At 57.2% G+C, this 19,410-nt stretch overlaps 1 protein-coding gene across 2 annotated transcripts in view; it reads left to right on the top strand.

Annotated features, from left to right (window-relative positions):
* The window catches only part of PREX1 (phosphatidylinositol-3,4,5-trisphosphate dependent Rac exchange factor 1), a 186,391-nt gene extending 176,863 nt beyond the window's left edge, over positions 1–9,528 (top strand). For both annotated transcript variants that reach the window (XM_040459806.1, XM_040459807.1), the window contains exons 33-40: positions 344–443; positions 2,434–2,577; positions 2,676–2,790; positions 4,489–4,555; positions 5,847–6,019; positions 7,360–7,462; positions 7,685–7,752; positions 8,619–9,528. In XM_040459806.1, the coding sequence (XP_040315740.1) occupies positions 344–443; positions 2,434–2,577; positions 2,676–2,790; positions 4,489–4,555; positions 5,847–6,019; positions 7,360–7,462; positions 7,685–7,752; positions 8,619–8,661 (813 nt within the window). In that variant the 3' untranslated portion in view covers positions 8,662–9,528. The remainder of the gene's footprint in view (positions 1–343; positions 444–2,433; positions 2,578–2,675; positions 2,791–4,488; positions 4,556–5,846; positions 6,020–7,359; positions 7,463–7,684; positions 7,753–8,618) is intronic.
* The last annotated feature ends 9,882 nt before the right edge of the window (positions 9,529–19,410 follow it).

Below are 19,410 nucleotides of genomic sequence, written 5' to 3'. Positions count from 1 at the left end.
GGGCTTGGTCCTCTGGGCCAATGCTAGTGTGCTTTGCCAAAGTGGGCCTGTTGGAGGAAGGTGGGCAGGAAAATGGGGACTTTTGTTGGGCGTGTTAGGCTTGAAATGGCTAAAATGGATCGGTGCACATTAGAACATAGATGGGTTCTGACCACGGGAGGTACAGGATAAGCCTAGAGCAAACGCAATTTCACGTCCAGCCCTGGACAGCCCAGCGCAGGACCCTGTGCCTGGTAGGCACGCAGCCTGGTGTGTTGGCTAGAGTTGAATCACAGAATCTCAAAGTGAAATCTCAGGACAGGGGTGGCATCTGAGACCCCTCCACCCTGTCTCCCTTCTACAGAAGGAGGAACGGACCATGCTGGAGGACATCTGGGTGACCCTGTCAGAGCTGGACAATGTCACCTTTTCCTTTAAACAGATGGATGAGAACTACGTGGCCAGTGAGTGATTCATAACATCCCTACTGTGAGAGTTAGGGTTCTGGGATGGAGGTGACTGCTCTGGGGCCACCCTGCCACCAGGGCAGCTGCCCAAGGTTAAACCGGATCTGGACTTTCAAACCTCTTGCTCCCAACATGAGTCCCAAAGCCGAACCTTGGGGCATGTATGGAAAGAGGGGTTTCGTTTTGTATAAACCCAGTCATCTCCAACAGTTCTTGGAATAACAGCCAATACCCAATTCTTATTAAAATTCTGCCCTAGAGATACTTCTTTGGAGGGAAGACTTCTTAAGATTTCCTAAGGGTTTATACCATAATTTTTTCCCTGACTTTCTCCCTCCCTCCTTCCCACCTACTCTTTCACCTGCACATTCATCCATCCATCCATCCATCCAATCCATCCATCCAGTCCATTCACCCATTTATCTGTTTACCCACCCATCAATTCAATTTATCCATCTGTCCATCCACCCATCCATCCATCCATCCCATTCACCCATTTACCTGTCCACCCACCCACCCATCCAGACAGCCCACACATCCATCCATCCATCCATCCATCCATCCATCCATCCACCCATTTATCTGTTTACCCATCCATCAATTCAGTTTATCCATCTGTCCATCCACTCATCCATCCATCCCATCCACCCATCCATCAGTCCTATCTATCCGTCCCATCCACCACCCACCCATCCATCCATCCATCCCATCCCATCCCATCCCATCCCATCCCATCCCATCCCATCCCATCCCAACCTTCCATCTGTCTGTCCACTCACCCACCCATTCATCCAATCCATCATCCATCTATCCATCCACACATCCATCCATCCATGCCGTCTACCTATCCATCTGTCCATCTACCCACCCACCCATCCATCCATTTGTCCACACACCCATCCATCCATCCATCCATCCATCCATCCATCCATCCATCCCATCCACCACCCATCCATGCATCCATCCACCCAATCCATCCATTCACCCGTATCCATCCATCCATATCCACTCATCCACCCATCCACCCATCCATCCATCCACCCATCCACCCATCCATCCATCCATCCATCCATCCATCCATCCATCCATCCATCCCATCCTCCCATCTCTCTGTCCACTCACCCACCCAACCAGCCATCCAGCCCATCCATCCACCCATCTATCCATCCACACATCCATCCATCCACACATCCATCCATGCCATCTACCTATCCATCTTCCCATCTACCCACCCACCCATCCATCTATTTGTCCATCCATCCATCCATCCATCCATCCATCCATCCATCCATGAATCAATTTCCACCTCCTTGGGGCTGATGTCATCCTGTTCAAAATGCACAGACCGGAGTCTAGATGGACAGCAAGTGTCTTCTGAGGTACCAACTGGAATTGACTGGCAGTGGCTGCCTGTCCACAGGCAGAGTTGGGCTCAGGGGCAACTGTTGACCGGTTAGTGATTTTGCAGGATGGGGTGTGAATGCCGTAATTTTGCCACTCCTGCCATAAACTCTTCCTTATGGGTGCAGATAAGATGCAGGTCCTGTTCGAGGGTAGGTCTTGCCAGGTAGAGGCCCTGGGCTCCCAGGTCAGGGGTACAAGGAGTGCGGTGAAGCTCCGGGGACCCTGGCCGCTCCCCAGGGGGGCAGAACCCGCGCCAGGTCTAAGAACGAAGCGGTGGAAACCAGGACCTGCGGAAGGAGGCGGAAAGAAGTCAGAGGCTCCTCTCCTGGGTGCGGGAGGGCGGGGCTGTCCGAGGCCAGCGCTGGAGGGAGGGCAGGGAGGGCCGACCAGTGCTCTAGGGCGGGCAGGCAGGGAGGTCCCAGGATGCCTCCCCGAAGGTGGGAGCCAAGAGATTCCGAGGCTACTCCGCGGAGGTGGTGAGAGCGGGGACGTGCGGGGACGCCACTCTGCCCGGCGAAGGTAGAGCGGGGCTCCCCCCAGGCCCAGGGAGTGAGCTGCCCTGTCCCACTGTGCCCTCCCACAGACACCAACGTCTTCCACCACATCGAGGGCAGCCGGCAGGCGCTGAAGGTCGTCTTCTTCCTCGACAGCTACCATTTCTCCAAGCTGCCCTCCCGCTTGGAGGGCGGAGGCAGCCTGAGGCTGCACACCGTGCTGTTCACGAAGGGTGAGTTGTGGGGTGCCGGGTGGGGCCCGGCGGGGGGAGCCGAGGCCTCTGAGCGCACCGGGACCCGGCCACCTGCTCTTTTGCTTTTTCCTTCATAGCTCTGGAGAATGTGGAGGGGCCACCCCCTCCAGGCAGCCAGGCTGTGGAAGATTTGCAGCAGGAGATCAACGCCCAGTCCCTGGAGAAGGTGCAGCAGTATTACCGCAAGCTCAGGTAGGTATCTGCCTGGGCTGCGTGCTGGGGACAGGAGTCTGGGTGCTGCCGTGGCAGGGCAGGCATTAGCACGTAAGGCCGGGCAGGTCCCCAGTGTGGGAGCGTACAAAACACCCTTTCTTAAGCACCTGCTGTCTGCTAGGCCCTCTGTGTACACGGGCTGTGCAGATTCTCCCAGAAGTCACAGGAGGCCATTCTGGCCACTTCACAGATGGGGAGACTGAGGCCCCGAGAGCATACCCAGCTTGCTCAAGGTCGCACTGGTAGACAGTGGCCGAGCTGAGCTTTGAACTGGGTCTGTTTCCCTTCAAAGCAGATTCTTCCAATTGAGAGGAGCTGTGTATTCCGTTCTCTGTGGGGTGGGAGTTGGAACAGGGGTCCTGGCCTTCTTGAGCCTGGGAGGAAGTAGGTGAGCCCCAGGGCCTTGGCCCTGCTCAAAAGAAACCCCCAGAGAGAAGCGGAGAGCAGGGGCCACATCTGCCAGAAGGAAGCTTCCGGCCCAGGGAGGCAGCTCTCACCACCACCCCGCCAGCCCGGCTCCTTCCTAATTCTGCCTCACCTTCTTCCCCTGTGGAGAAGGTAGATTGAAAATCAGGAGATCGGGATTTACTGTCTCGGGGCCCCGCTTCACCATCTGGAGATGGGAGAGTGACGCTTTCGTTTGCTTGTTCAGGGAAAACATCCAGCTGTATTATTACAACTGGTGTCTCTTTGGATTGGTCAAAGCCATCAGTCCGTCTTGTGCCATTTGTTGAATATATATATATTTTGTAATGTTTATTTTTGAGAGAGAGAGAGAGAAAGAGTGCACGTGCAAACACAGGAGGGACAGAGAGAGAGGGAGACACAGAATCTGAAGCAGTCTCTAGGCTCCGAGCTGTCAGCACAGAGACTGACTCGGGGCTCAAACCCACTTAACTGTGAGATCACGACCTGAGCCGAAGTTGGACACGCAAACGACTGAGCCACCCAGGCGCCCCATTTGTTGAATATTTGAAACATTGCCTCCAACAGCATTCCCATATCCATCCCTTCCTTTATTCAGCACGCGTTAATCGAGAGCTTTTGTGGGCCAGGCTCTGTTCTGGATGCTTGCTCCGGAGACCGCAGTGGCCAAACAAAGCCTGTTCTTCACGGAGCACAGATTCTAGAGCAGCAGTTGCCCTGCGTTGTCAATAAAGTTTTATTAGCACACAGCCACGTTCCTTTGCGTCTGTACTGTCCGTGGCTGCTTCTGTGCTACAGCAGCAGATCTGAGCAGCATCTTGATGGAGACAGTCTGGTCCACACAGCCTGAAACACTGTTCTGACCCTTCACAGAAAAAACTTGGCTGAGCCCTGTTTCTAGAGGGGGAGAGGGGCAATAAACCAGTAAACGAAGAGCACGGTAATGTGCTAAGTGATGAGAAGTGCTCAGAGGAGAGACTCAGTAGGACAAGGGGATAGACGGTAGGGAGGCAGGGTGCTGATTGTGACAGCAGGCAGGGAGAGGTGGCATTTGAGGAGTGCCTGTCGGGGGGGCGGGAGTACGCAGGAGGCCCCTGTTGTCCCCACCCCCTGCTGCTGGAAGAGCAGGTGGCCGGACGGGGAGAGCCGTGTAAGGCGCTCCCAGTGTGAGTCTTTGGGGGAACAGAGGGGCGGCAGCCGCAGTAGGGTAGGGGCCCCGCCCTCACCGCCACCCCCATCTTTCTCTCTCAGGGCATTTTACCTGGAACGGTCTAACCTGCCCACGGATGCCAGTACGACGGCGGTGAAGATAGACCAGGTGTGCCCCGCCTTCCCTCACCCTGCTGCGGAGCTTGGGCCGGGCTGCGGGCTGCTGTCAGGGTCAAGGTGCAGCAGATGGGGCCCAGGGTCCCAGCCCAGCATGAATCCTGGCAGAGAAGCCCCTGAGGCCTCTGTAGTCCCCCCTCCAGGGATATCCCTCCCGGGAGAACTCCTTCCCCGTTCTAGGAGTTCCAGCTTCCTCCCCACCCACCTCGGAATTCCTTAGATGTTTCTCCCCCTGCTGGCATGGGTGCACCTGTGCCTGTCTTCTCTTCCTTGTTTACCCAAGCATGTCTCTGCAGCAGCTGCCCCCACCAGATGTGGCCGTGTGGTCGTCTTTTTGTTTGATTGAAATTTGTTGCCAGCATTTAAAAATTTTTTTTAATGTTTATTTATTTTTGAGACAGAGAGAGAGAGAGAGAGCATGAGCAGGGGAGGGGCAGAGAGACAGGGAGACACAGAATCCGAGGCAGGCTCCAGGCTCCGAGCTGTCAGCACAGAGCCCGACGCGGGGCTCGAACTCACGGACCGCGAGATCGTGACCTGAGCCGAAGCCGGACGCTTAACCGATTGAGCCACCCGGGCGCCCCTATTGCCAGCACTTCAAAATCAAAAGCTTTCCAGTGAAATGGAGGCTTCTAGCTTTTCTTGAGAAATGGAGAGATCTGTCTGTGTGCGGCCCACATTCCCACGTGTCACAGTTGCCCGTCCGAGGGCGTGTGCTCCGGGCCTTTTGCCCACGTCCCAGGCGCAGGCAGACCTCGAATTTGACGGCACTTTTGGGGTACTGGCCTCGGGACTGGAGGCTGGGGGCTCCCGGAGAAGTTGGTGGGCACGGCCCTCTGGGAGTTCGTGGTCTGGCTGGCAGAATATTAAGGTGACACAGAGAGAATGGGCAAACCACCATTTTGTGCCTGTGCAGGTGATGGAGGGAAGGTTCTTCTCAGGAAGGCTCTGTTGGGAGAGGACAGGAGAGGACACTTCTTTCCGGCTTAGTTAGGGGCACACTGGGGCTGGTGGAAAGAATTAGGTAGGAAGGCTAGGCTGGAAATGTAGTGTAAACACTGAATACCAGCTTGCGGGGCAGTGGGGAGCCACAGATGGTCCTTGAGCAGGAGTCATGGAAGGTTAACCAGGCTGTAACCCCCGGAGAGGTGAGCCGGGAGGACAGCTACAATAACAGAGCCGGGCGAGAGAGAGATGATGGGGAGCAAGGCTGGTGGGGGCCTCCTCTCAATGCCCTGGGGTCTGTGTGTGTGTGTGTGTGTGTGTGTGTGTGCGCCTCACAGCTGATACGCCCCATCAATGCCCTGGATGAGCTCTGCCGCCTCATGAAGTCCTTCGTCCACCCTAAACCTGGTGCCAGTGGGAGCCTGGGCGCCGGCCTCGTCCCCGTCTCCTCGGAGCTCTGCTACCGCCTGGGCGCTTGCCAGATCGCCATGTGTGGCACGGGCATGCAGAGGTGAGCTGCTGTGACCCTGGAGTTGGTGGGGCGGGGTGCTGGACGGGCTTCGGCCCTGCCTGTTGAGCCCAGCCATAGCCTTGGCCCTCCCTCTCGGCCTCAGTCTGGGCAGCGGGACTGCAGGGCTGTGTGGTCCTAGGTGCCCTGCTCTGGTTCTCTGTGCTCGGTGTGAACGAGCACCTGTGCAGGGTGGTTCTGCCTGACCGTCCATTCGCCATTAACGCGCTGGTCTTCGCTGGGGCGGAGCTGGCCTCCATGCCTCGTGGACACTCCCCACTTTCTGCCCGTTGTCCCTGCTCCTTGTCCCCAGGGGTGGGAGTCACCTTCTCTGAGACACTCCCTGACCTCCCAGTTTAAAACTGCACCCTCTCCCCCCCACCCCCCTTCCCCTCCCCTCCTCCTCCCCTCAGCAGCCCCACCACCATCCCACACGCTGGGAGCTTGGCTTGTGTGTCAGTTTACGCCCAGTCACCCCCCCCCCCCCCCCGGTGTCGGCCGGCTCCGTGAGGGCAGGAACTTGTTTGGCTTCTCTGCCCTAGCCTGGCACTGAGCAGCACCTGGCACACAGCAGGTGCTCAATAAATGCTCGTCGCGAGTGCTTGCTGTGTACTGGGCAGCACCGTTGTCAATGGATTAACTCATTTCCTCTTTGTAGCAAGCTGGTGTGATATGGCCTCTTCCAGGGGTTCTCAGTCGAGGGCGGTTTTGCCCCCCAGGGGACACCTGGCACCGTGTCCCGATGCGAGGAGGGCACTGCTGGTGTCTAGTGGTCAGAGGCAGGACAGCCTCCCACGTCCCCCGTCCGAAGGTCAATAGTACCTCGATACTGGTCTGCCCCTGTCTCGCGGTTGAGGAAGCCGGTCTGGAGAAGGCAGCTTACCTGCTGAAGGCCACAGGGTGATTATGTGGCTGAGCTCTGAGTTCAGGGGGTCTGGCTGCAGCGCCCACGTTCTAGACTTGTTCAGAACAGACGTGAGGGATGAACGGATACGTCCTGTCGACAAGTTGGGAGGCCAAGCGATTAAGGGAATCACTTCAGTTGTTTCCTCCAACAAGTATTTATTGACCAAGGTCCTCTTCTGAGCTGGCCGTTGGGAGTGTCAGAGAACAAAACAGGCGAAAGGGAGCAACGGCCGCCTGGTGCTGACGCCTTAGTAAAGCAGTAAAACGCCTACTGTGTGCGGGAGTGCTGGCTGTCGGGAGCAAAGACGGGCAGGTGTTGGGGTGGATGGGGGAGGGGACAGGGTGGTTGGGGGGCCTCTCAGGGAGAAGACGCCTGAGGGCAGTTCTCAGGGCAAGAGAGCCCGGCAGTGACGGCCCCTCCCGCCCCTCCCCTGCAGGAGCACCCTGAGTGTCTCCCTGGAGCAGGCGGCCATCTTGGCACGGAGCCACGGGCTGTTGCCCAAGTGCATCATGCAGGCCACGGACATCATGCGGAAGCAGGTGAGGTGGCCCCACCCTCCAGGGACTCTCCGGGGTCTCGTGGGCTGAGGGCATGGTGGCATGAAGGGCCCCAGACTGGACCTTCTCCCCATCTGGCGGGGCCCCGGATCTCAGCTTCTGGGGCCTCCCGTTACTCCCCTTACCCCACCCCACCTGCACCCACACACTTCCTCCCTGAACTCTGTGTAGAGGCAGGTCCCAAGCCTCCTTCTTTCTTCCCAGGGACCCAGGGTGGAGATTCTGGCCAAAAACCTCCGAGTCAAGGATCAGATGCCCCAGGGTGCACCGCGGTGAGTGGCTGCTCCCCGCAAACCCTCTGGGAGGCCAGGACTGGGCTTGGCCGGAACTCCTGGCCTCACCCCGGGAAGCCCCCATGGTGTTCACGTGGGGCCCCACCGCTCGTTTATGGGGACGCACTTTGGGGGGCGACAAATACCACTGCAGGCAGCGTTCTTATTTCTTTACCAAACAACAACCTTGTGAGCATTCTCTCCAGCCGGCAGCTGGGGGGACTGAGGCACAGAGAGGTTAAGTATCTTGTCCGAGGTCATACAGCTAGTAAATGGCGGAGCTGGGACCCTGCGCCCTGGCAGTGGAGTCCTAGGGGCCAAGCTCCTGACCACTGTGCTGCCTTGCCTCTCTGTCCTGCCTGTGTCACCACAGCGGCCTCCGGTCCGGTCCCATCATCCCCACAGCAGATCTGACCCACGAGTGGCTCCCTCTTACTTGAGGGTGAAGCCCAGGCCCTTGCCGGTGCAGGTGCGAAGGAACCCGGGGGCCGCCCGCGTGGTGCCGGAGAGGGTCCCCCCATCTGTGAAAAAACTCCCAAGGGCGGAGCACTGTGGCTAAAACGTTTGCACCACCGGCGTGGGAAAGTGCACAGCTCCCGCCATGTGCACGGACGCGCACACACGTATCCTCACCCCCAAACACGCACGTGCAGACGCGTCTGTGTCTGCAAACTCGTCGCTGGTCCGGAGGGGGCCAGACAGCCGGGGGGGGGGGGAGTGGGGGGGGAAGCACCAGCAGCGTGGGGGGTTTTCACCTCCCATCTTTTTATACCCGTTGAGCTGTGTTCCTTGGGCGCGGATTATGTGCTCAAAAAGAATGGGCGGCCGGGCCATTGCTCATGGGGCTCCTCACCCGTCTCCGCCAGGCTTTACCGCCTCTGCCAGCCTCCGGTGGACGGAGACCTCTGAACGTGCAGACAGGTGCCAGGTGCTCGGCTGCGTCCCCCCCCGGAGCTGGGCTTTGGGAGGCCACAGGGGGCCGCGCCGGCCTTCTGCAGAGCCGGCTGCGACGCTCCTTCCTGCTCCAGGATCCGTCAGCCTGCGTCTTCACCTCCCGTGTGGACAAGCGGAGCCCCCGCTCTCCGATGAGCCGGCCGGTCGGCCCGGGGCCGGCACGTTCTCCACGCTTGTGCCAGAAGCCTGAGGGGGTGCCGGGGACCCACGGAGCTCACTGACGGGTGCAGCCAGGACCTGGGCTCCTGCCCACAAGTCCCCGGGACACGGAGGGGGGATGTCACGGGTGCCGTAGCTGGAGGCCTGCACACCCAGCTCCCTCAGGATGGTTCAACCTGCACTTTTGAAACCCCTGGTTTCCTTCTAAGTCCACATTCCAGGCGACACGCGGTGTCTCCTCCTCCTCCTCACCTTAGCTGCCAGTTCACCCCTAACCCTGTACTAACCTGCTCGGTGGACTGGGAGAAGCCGGGCCTCTGCCAGGAAAGACAGAGGGATGGGGCACACCACCTGTCACCAAGAGGATACTCCAGAGCCACACCAGCTTCTGACATCACCGCCATTGGAACTCGAGCCACCAGTCCTGGGCGCGAGATTTGCTCCGACTTTATTTATATGGCGTGAACTCTCTATGGTTTGTTTTGGGGTTTTTATGTTGTTGGTGTCGTTGAGATTTTTTTTTTTTTTCTGGGTTGTGTAATTATATATTTGACATTTTAAATCTCAAAGAAAGGTATATTGTCTAACGGGACCAACATAAGGTAGTGTTGATGACTTTTCCCACTTCTACTAAAAGAGAAAACTAAATTATTGAAAATCCAACAAATGTCAGTATTTCATCTTTTTTAATATTAGGGTCTTAAGGTATCACTCACAGGTGTTGGCTAGGATCCCTTCCCCCCTGCCCCCCCGCCTCAGTTCTCCAGCAGCCGGTCAATATTAGCTTGAATTACTCTGCTCCCTTTCAGCCTGGCTGTGAGGGTATGAGAGGCAGGTGGACCAGGGCTGGGGGTGGGAGGGGGTTGAAGCGCCCACTTGAGATGCTGTCCCACACAGGTGTCTGTCCTGCAGGTAGGAGGGCCCCTGGGAAACGCTGGGTGGTGGCTTCTGTAACTTATTATTATTACTATTTTTTGATGTTAGCTCAGAGCAGGGCACTTGGGATTTCTCAGCCAGCCAGAGAGACAGGAAGTCACCCTGCCCGCCTCCTGGGCACAGGGACCCACACTGGGACCTCCTCAGCAGTTTGTCCCCTCTAGCTTGTGTGTGCCGGCAGGGAGAAACCCCAGCCGAGGTAGAAGGGAGGGGATATCTATAATCCACCCTTGTGTGGTGGGTGAGATCAGGTCTGGGTTGCCCACTGCCCCTGAGTCTTGAAGCCCCACCAGCATCTTGGCCCCCTGGGCCTCCAGGGACCACCCTCCATCACTTGCCACTGTGGCCGAGATGGCAAGACGTGGGCTTGTGGCTGGACCCAGGTGGCAGGGACACAAATGAAGACCCGCTTTAGCCCCCTGGTGGGAAATGGAGAGGGGCCCCTGAGGGCAAGGGCGTTGTGCACTGGTTTACTTTAAAATGTACAGATCTTCTCATTGAAGTCATGATAGATTTTTTTATTATTATTAAAAGTCAGTTTATAATACAAAGATCTTGATCTGTGGAGGGTTCCTTTGGGGCTGACTCTGGTGGTGAGGGGCAGGGCGGGGTGGCCAGCGTCACAGGCAGAGCGTCGATCCTGTCGGAGTCCTTGAGCCAGAGACCCTCTCCTCCCCCCCCCCACCCCACGCGACAGTGACGTTACCCCCCTGAACCCGTTTCCTCCTCTAACACGGGGACAATACATGTTTTCTCTTGCAGGGGAAGAGTGGCGAGGGCTACCCAAGAGTGCACAGTAGGTCTGTGCCTCAGCCGTGCCGGGGCAATAGGGGTTTTTATATTGCGTTCACCTTTATTTTCCATTCCGAGCTCCATTTCGCTGTGATGGTGGAAAATGTGGCAATTTTCCTAGGCATTCCTTGCCTTCTCTTGGGTGTCATGTCAGGGTTCCCGCTCTTCCATGTGCCCAGGGGTCCGGATAGGTCCGAGGGATGCTACCGAGCTGCCCTCTGCTGCAGCCTGTGAGGCTCATTGCAGTCTCGGATCTGGGATCTGGGATCTGGGATCTGGGGTGGGGTCGAAGGTCCACGCAACACAGAGGCTGGTTCTCGGCCAATCAGGATCCAGGCTGCCACAAACGGGCCAATCAGAATGGATGCCAGCACAGACTCTGCGCATGCACACGTGGACCTGTCTGGGTCTCGGGCTGTGACTGGTTCACGGCACCTGCTCGAGCCATGCCCATCCTTATGAAGCTTCCTGGCTCCCGTCTGCCCATCCAGAGAAATCTCAACCCCTGGGCCGGATTTGATCTGCAGACCTGTTTCCCTAGGCTTGTCCTATGCCTCCCTCCCTCTCCCTCCCTCCCTCCCTCCTTTCTTCCTTCCCTTCCCCTCTGCTCCTTCTTATGGTTCCCTCTTCCCTCCTTACTGTCTTTTCCTCCTTTCCCACACTTTGGAAAACACTGACATCTATGAAAGGCTCCCTTAGGGTACCCTCCCTGAAGCCAGCTGCCCTTGCGAACCCCCTGAACCACGATGCCCACACCCAGTTCTGTCATTTCAGACCAGCGTGCCTTCTCTTTTAGCGTCTACTCCTTCCAGGCTAACCCGTTTCAGAGCTTATGCTCTCAAGGCCCAGACTGGGTCTTTCCCAGAGAGAGATCCCTGTGTCTTTCAATGACAGGTTTCAAAAGACTCCATACTGTAATAGTTGGGAATGAATCCCGATAGGATTTTAGGCACAGCGACGGACTGATTATTTGGAATTATTTGAGGCCAGTGTTTAGATCCAGCGAAAAACCCTTTGAGGGGAGAGCTGTTGCCTCCGTCTATATTTGGGGTCAACGAGGAGGATTTAATGGCTTCCTTCAGGCAGGCGCTTTGTATGGGAAGCAGCCAATTTCTGCCTGTTCTGCACCCTGGGTACCAGGAATGAGAAAAGGGAATTGTCAGGTAGTGATAGGCAGAGGCAGCTTTGGTTTGAGCTGAGAGGTAGGGTCTCTGTGGCCTTAACCAAGGCCCATCCAGCTTTGTCTGCAAACTGGGGGGGAGGGGGAGTGTAAAAGCCCAGGACCTGCTTTGGTCTCAGGAAGGCCTTTTTTTTTCACAGCACAAAAGGGAAGGAATAGGTGCAAGGGGGCGTTTTGCAGGAGGTCTCAGACTTGGGGCCTGAGGGCTGAAACTTGGAAACAGGTGTGGGTTTTGGTTTTGTTTTCCCAGGCATGATGTTTTCATAATTTTGAACAAGACCCTCCAGAAGTGGCAGATTTCCTTCCAAATTCTGAGGTTTTTTTTTTTGTTCCTTTTGAAAACTGAGAAGTTCTGGTCCCACTGGCCCACATTTCTGCCATGCCACGTGTCAGCTGTGGCTGAGGAGGGCCACCTCCTTCGGGCAAGACGCCAGCTCTCTCGTCCCTCGCAGCCCCACCTGACCCGGCACATTCCTTTACCTGACCTCCTTGGCTCCGGGCAGGCCTTGCTGCCTCTTAACTGTCCGGATCCTCAGCTCTGGAGTCGCCACGGCGATGTCGGCTGAAGGAGGACCTGGTGACTGGGGTTGCTGGGCTGGTCGATGGCACATCAAGGGGCGGGCAAAACCCTGCAGCTGATGAATCTCTTGAACCTCCCAGCTGGACTTCCAGAATCTCTCTGAGCCTCTGTTTCTTCCAACTGTGCAGTGGAGCCCAGGTATGGCTCCTTGATGTGGATGGTGTCAGGGGCCAGCCACTCAGGAAGCCAAAGGTGGGATGGGGTGTGTTGGCCACTTGATGGTTTTATCTAAATGTAACTGCTTATGTGTTTGCCATCCTCCTTTCCTGCCAGTAGGAGCACCTTGAGAACAGGAGCCATATCCCCTCCTGTCTGCTGTGTGCCCAGTGTCCAGCCCGGTGCTGGGCATTGGTGAACCATGGCGAAAATAAAAGAAGGATCATGACTATCTGAGCCGAGAACCACGTGCCTATGACCGCATGCTCTGCGCCTGGCTTTGTTCTGGGGCTGGGCTGGATTGTGGAGGGCCATGAGGATCTGGGCTGAGACCTTTGAAGTCGGATACCCTCACCTGCCCCCCGGACCTGGAAGGGTTCTGTACTTGCTGAGCGCCATCTCCTGAGAGGTCACCGCCTCTCTTGGAACCTCAGTTTCCTTCTCTGAGAAATGGAGGGGTTTACCCACCTGGCGGTGTTGTTGACCAGGAGAGCCAACAGGGTCCAGGGTTGCCAAATTTAACTTCCAGGGGATGGATGTGGTGCTCCGTCCTTCCAGCAGGTGGCGCCAGAGACTGCGTAGTGACAGGAGGTTCCGGTTCACCTGGGCCCTTGTCCTGGCAGCTCCTGCCTACCAGCTTCCAGCCCAAATGCTGGCTGCTGGGTGCCCACGTTTGGGAGAGACGCAGCCCTGAGGCCCGGGCTGGGACTGTCTGGTTGATGGGCACTGTCCCCTGCCATCTGGCCTGGGTTTGGCTTGACTTGGTGTGGATATTTTATCTTTTTCTTTTTCCATGTTTCTTTATTTCTCCTTCTTGATTATTTTTGTCTCTTTCGCCTCCATTTTCTTTCTTACCTAGATTTTCTGTTTTTTCTTTGTCCCACGACATGCGTCTGTGAGCTAGGCTCTATATTCTTTCCTTTTTATTTTTCTTTTGTGCGTTTCCTTCTCTCCCTTCTTTCGTCCCTTGCAACTGGATGTATGAGGGTGTGAAAGACCCTTGCAAACTGTAAAATGAGGTGCTCATGAGGGCTGTGACCAGGAACCCGCCAATTACTAAACGGGCGCCCCACCCCGGCCTGGAAGCGCTGACCACCAGGTGGCGCTGTGGGCCAGATTGTCCTGGCTGAGCCTCCCAGAGCCCCTGGAGGCTCCCGTTGAAGGGCTCTGGGGTTTGGGGGCTTTGTGGGGAGGTGAGTCAGAAGGTCTATCCCAAATGGACTTCTCTGGGCACTTAGCAACATCTCCTGGAGGGTCAGGAGAGGGCTGTAGGGCAACAGAGCCCAAGCCGTCCTCCTCTGTGCCTCAGTTCCCCCACCTACGATGTGAGGGTGTACAACTCATTTCTTCAAAAAAGGATTTGTCCTCTGACCGGCCTGGCCTTCCCAGACTTCTGTGGATTAACGGCAGCGTCCAGGACTGAGCGCTTAGTGTCTTTTGGACTCTCGGCCGGTCGGCTTTTATAAAGGCATCATCGGGTGTAACCCTCTTACCCGCCCTTCAAGGTAGGTACTGCTAAGCTCCTCTTGACAGAGGAGGACATGGGCTCGGTTAGTTAGTTTTAAGTGACTCACCCATGGTCACACAGCTCGGAAATACCGATCCCTGATCAGTTCCAGGGCCATGGTCGCAGCGTTACATTTAGCAAGTGGAAACACAGTGGCCACTGGATTTCATGGACTCGCTGGCCAGGTGCACCATGGGAGAATCTGACTCTGATCCCAGAACCTGGCAGACATGGGGCTGGGGGAGGGGAAGGGTTGAAGAGGTCCCCTGACTAAGGAAAGGCCCGCGGGCTGTCCTGGGAAAGCAGAAGGGAGCTCTGCGGCCTTCTTGCCTTGGGTGCTCCCTCAGGGTCTTTGCACATGTCCCCATGGCCTGGAGCACTCTTCCCCCAGATGGCCTCATGCTTCGCTCCCTCATTTTCCTCGCGTCTGCTCAAACGTCACATCATCCCGCATTCTTTCCTGTCACCCCGTCTCCCCTCACCCTGTTTTATTTTCCTCCCGCGCACTTACCACCACCTGGCGGAGAGGATCGTTCACTCTCGGTCTCTTGCGCTGCAAGGGCCCGGATTCTTGTTCACCTCATGTGTTAGCGACTCCCGTTCACCGGGATGTGGCGGGAAAGGCCTTTTCATGACAGAGCGGCCTCCTGGGTCCCGAAGGACGTGCCCGTCGCCAGGGCCGAGGGAGAGGAAGCCCGCCAGAGGTCTGGCAGGAGGGTGCCCGCTGTGGGGTTGGGACCACCACAAACACCACCAGCAGCCGCTTCTCGAGCGCCTACTCTGTGCCCGGTGCCGTCCTGGGCGTGTTAGTACAGCGCTCGGTCAGTATGTGCTGTCGGTGCTCGTTAGCTGCGGAGTTTAGCGATCGGAGTCCTGTCGCGGTAGATTCTTAACACTTCCTGCAGATGTCCAGTCACTACCCGTTGGCTTTAGTGGACAGAATCAGGGCAGGGGGGACGGCACATCCCTGCTGCTGAGGATTCGGACCGCTAATCCTCACCGACTCTCATGGTGCCTGGGAGAAGACAGAGTTATTAGTCCCATTTGACAGACGAGAAAACAGTCTGAAAGCGCTCAGTGACCTGTCTGAAGTCACAAAGACTTGGAGTCAGAACCGAGCGCGTCGGACCCCAACCCCCCACTTGCGTGAACACCTCTGTGGCCTCCTGGGCGGGCAGAATGGCCAGCGCTGAGGGCGCCCCGGCCCTTCCAGTCTCTCCCGGACCCTGCCTCTCTGGCTTGCTGCCCTTCCACCACCAAGGCCTCCTTTCTGCTCCTCCGGCTCTAATCTCGGTCCTCGTCCCCGCCTCCGGAACTTTGCACCCGCTGCGGGGTTTCCCGACTGGAAGTATCTTGCCGTCTGCCACTCCCGCGGGCGGCCCCTCCCCGTTACTCAGTTGGAATGCCACGGCCTCCAAGAGGCCCTCCGGATTGACTGAAGATACCATCCCTTATTGACTGCAGCAGAGCGTGCCCTTTCCTTCTGCCAAAGATCCAGCCTTTATCCAGTTTACGTCTGCATCTCTTAGCTCACATATTGTTGGCCTACTCCGAGCAGACTGCAGGTTCTGTGGGGGCCGAGCCTGCCTTGCTCACGACTGTATCCCCACTTCCTAGCACAGGAGGAAGAAGTGTAGCACCCTAGGTGCTCGATGAGGACTCGCTGACTCTGGTTGGATGGACCAGTGAATGAATGGCCGTGGGAGGAGCATTTGGATCAAGAGACAGCCGCCCCCCTCATGAGGTATTTGCGCTAATTTAATCTTCAGGGTTTGGAAAGTCCACGATTATGTCTCTGTTCCTTCCTTGGGTGTGATAGGTCTGCTCCGGACCCGCTTTCCTGGAGTCCCTCGGTTTCACCCAGGCCTCAGGTCCCCTGCAGGGTGGGGCTTCCCCACGAGCATGTTCTTCCATCGGGCTGGATCTGCGTCACTGGGTGCTGGGTCCGACTTGGCAGGAGGACGCAGCTGATGATGCAAAGCCACCCTATCCAGAACGTGTCCTCACCTGACATCCTGGCACACAAGGCGTCTGCAGAAACCCATGGGACTCAGGGTCTGCTCAGCAACCCATTCCCTCACCGGCATCCTTTATCAAATATTTATGAAGGCCCTACTAGGTGCCAGGCCCTGTTCTAGGCCCAGAGTCACATCAGCAAAGTGCTTGTGGAGTTTATTTTCTGCTGGAAGAGACGGGGACAAAAAGCCAATAAACACATTGCGTGTCATATGGTGTGAATGCCAATAAGATAAATCCAGCAGGTAGGAGGTCAGGGACAGATGTGCGAGCTAGTTTAATAAATGGTCAGGGAAAGCCTCTCTGGGGCAGACCCTTGAGTGGAGACCCAAGGAGGAGAGACCTTGGCATAACTGATTCCGGGCAGCAGAAACAGCAGGTGCAAAGGCCCAGAGGTAGACAGTGCTAGGGAGGGTGTGACATCAGAGTGGGCAGGGCCCAGGGCATATAGGTGACTGGAAGGCTTTGCACTTCATGTCTAGAATCAGGAAGCCACTGGCGGGTTTTGAGCGAAGGAGAGTTTTCTCATCTGCAAAACGGCAATTATAGCTCGAGGCCCCCACCAGGCCTGCCCATTTGAGCACTTTCGAAAAGAATCTGAGAGGGCTCTCCAGAGTGAAAGTGGTATTGTAACATTTTATTTCTAGAATATGTGGCATTGTTCCTATTGTGTTTCGTGAAACGTGTAGTATTACCATGACGTACAATTATATTTCTGTCTCGTCTGTGGAGACAGCCGCCTCTCTGATGGTGCCCACACCAGGGTCTCTCCCCACCACCTGCACCCTCCCTCCTGCAGCCTGTCTGGGGGGCCCCATGCTCAGCCAAGGGGGTGAATCGCGAGGACAGGGCTGCCTTCATGGGGACGCCTGGGACCCATTGTAGTCACACAGTGCTCAGAAGGGTCCCATGATTGGCTAAAGGCTCTGCTGTTACAGTTTTGAAATTCTTAATACTTTTTGACCAAGGGGCTCTATATTTTTTACTTTGCGCCGGGCCCCACAAATTATGAAGGTGGTTTTCTTGAGGCTGTGAGCCTGTCACGGGATCCTGCCCCCCTTGGGGCAATCCTGTGATTGGTAGATGTTGACCCACTTCTGAGAAATGAGGTGCAAGGGCCCTGCTCAGGGGGGATTCTGGGAAAATCTTTGCTCCCTGAAATGAGAGGGCTCAGGAGGAACATTCCTTTTCTCCCCATGCCTCGTTCCTTCCTGCTTTGGATATTGGCCACTTGGATACTTCTCTCTACATCTAGTGCTGCCAGCTGGATCCAAACCATCATCTTTTGCCTAGAATATTCTGGTGGTCTCGCTGGTCTCCCTGCTCTCACCCTCCTCCCCTGCACTCGGCCTTCAGTTCTCTTGACTTTCCGAAGTTCTGGGGGCTTCAGCAGAAGGTCCAGTCCCCTAGGTCAGCCCCGTCCTGGGCAGGCCTTTGCCAGCCTCGGCCCAGCATGTGGGGCGGGCACTGCCGTGGTGTCCTTCCATTTTCCCTGATCTTTCCCTTCCGGCACTTTCCAGGCCCAGGTTCCCGGTGCAGGGCTGCCCCAGCATCGCGCCCCCGCCCCCGCCCCCGCCCATGCAGCCCCTCCCTGCTGTGCTGGGCCCAGCCTCCAGATCTTTCCAGATCCTTCCCGCCCATTCACCCTCTCTCCAGTCAAAACCTAACCATCCCCTGGCCCTGCTCCCTGCTGAGGGACACGTGCCCCACAGTGCCACAGGAGCCAATGGGCAGTGGGGAGACGCTCCCCTAGTTACCTATCTGTGCTTCACCAGAGCCCCCTAGAGCTGTGGAGGCGACAAGTGGGGGCTTTTCGGACACCATGACCGTGGAGCGGGGAGCGAGCTGTTCCAGGCACAGGAACACTGCAGGTTACCACGCTGGAGAAGGGCAGCCTCACAGGGGCTGCACGGACTTGTTGCTCTCTTTTCTGGCCTTTAGTTCACACAGCTCTTTGGAAAAGAACACGGGAATGGCCCTGGCAGGTGGGACCGGTCTCCATGGCGTGTGGCTAACATTCGAGGACAGTGGAGCTACAGGCTGCTGGGGAGCAGCCCGTCAGGAGGGGGGAGGGGCGGGGGGGAGGGTGGCCGGGGCTCCCTCAACCCGTCACGGCACCTGCCGTCAGGGAGCTGGCTGGGGGGGGTCCTGGGCACTCTTGCCTGGGGGAGGGCCCGGGAGGGTCTGCCAGGTCTGTGTCAGCAGCCGAGCCAGACTTGGGTCCTGTTTGCAGAGACTCGGCTACAGAAAGGGGCCAGGAACATCTGGCACCATCACCCACTCAAGCCTCCTCTGTTGCGACTGGGTCCAACTTGATGGTGGAGGGCCAGCCTGTGTGACCGTGCCTCATGGGCATGAAAGGAAACCTAGCCTCCCTCGTCCCAACTGACAGATGAGAGGGATCCCAGTGCCCATCTGGGACTGAAGAGTCCCTACGATGTGTACTGTTAACTGAACACCTACTATGTGCCGGGCCCAGTGTTCACATGAACAGGTCACTTCACTGACTCCTACAACAGCCCTACGAGGGGCACCGTATTCACCACCCTCCCATTGGAGGTCCCCCAGGGTCACGTGACACGGTGGGGGGGGATACCCAAAACTGGAGAAAACAGGGTCACCAAGACCACGCGCTGGCTGAACTGCTGACGTGGACTGACACTTGACCAGCGCGCTGCTCAGAACCCAAGAGTCGCGTGGATTTAAAAGCAACGTGCCAATTCCAGGTGCACTCACACCTGAGGACGCGGACGGAGGGGTGGTGGAGACAACGCACGGGGCCTCGCGACCAAGTGCACGAGACCCGTGGCCGGACTTCCCGGCCTCCAATCGACGGGCCCGTGCCTCAGTGTCCCCGTCGGTAGCAGGGGCTCCGGGCAGCGTTCCTCACAGGGCGGGGCTGGGGCCTGACGCCCAGGCGCAGGTCAACCCTCTGCCGGGCGCTGGGCCGCAGGGCTGCTCGGGACGCTGCCGTGGCCGTTGGGGCGCACAGACCGGGGTTTCTCTTCCGCTCTGGAGGGGCCCCGTTTGGAGAGAGCTCCAGAAGGCTAAGATTCAGGCCTTTTGTGAAAGTGAGGCCCAGGGCCTGCGATAGCCCGGGCTCTGGGGACCAATCGCGTCCATTCATTTTACAAAGCGGTGTGTTTATCTGCATTTTCCACCTGAATGCTCCAGGGAAACGTTCATTTGTGAGGATGCTGCTCCCAAAATAACTGGCGATTCCATTTGAGGAGCTAATTAGGCAGAATCAATGCGGTTTACTCCAAAGAGGGTCCATATCAGACAGAGAGGCGTGGAGAGGAAGGCCTGAGCACCGCAGGGCTGCATGCGAAGCGGGCCAAGGGTTTCGCCAACTACCCAGAGCCTCTGCCTGGGGAA

This window comes from Herpailurus yagouaroundi, unplaced genomic scaffold, assembly GCF_014898765.1.
Source record: "Herpailurus yagouaroundi ecotype Mexico unplaced genomic scaffold, PumYag 246, whole genome shotgun sequence".
NCBI lineage: Eukaryota > Metazoa > Chordata > Mammalia > Carnivora > Felidae > Herpailurus > Herpailurus yagouaroundi.
The sequence above is the reverse complement of the archived record's forward strand: the minus strand, read 5'-3'. Positions and strand labels throughout refer to the sequence as shown.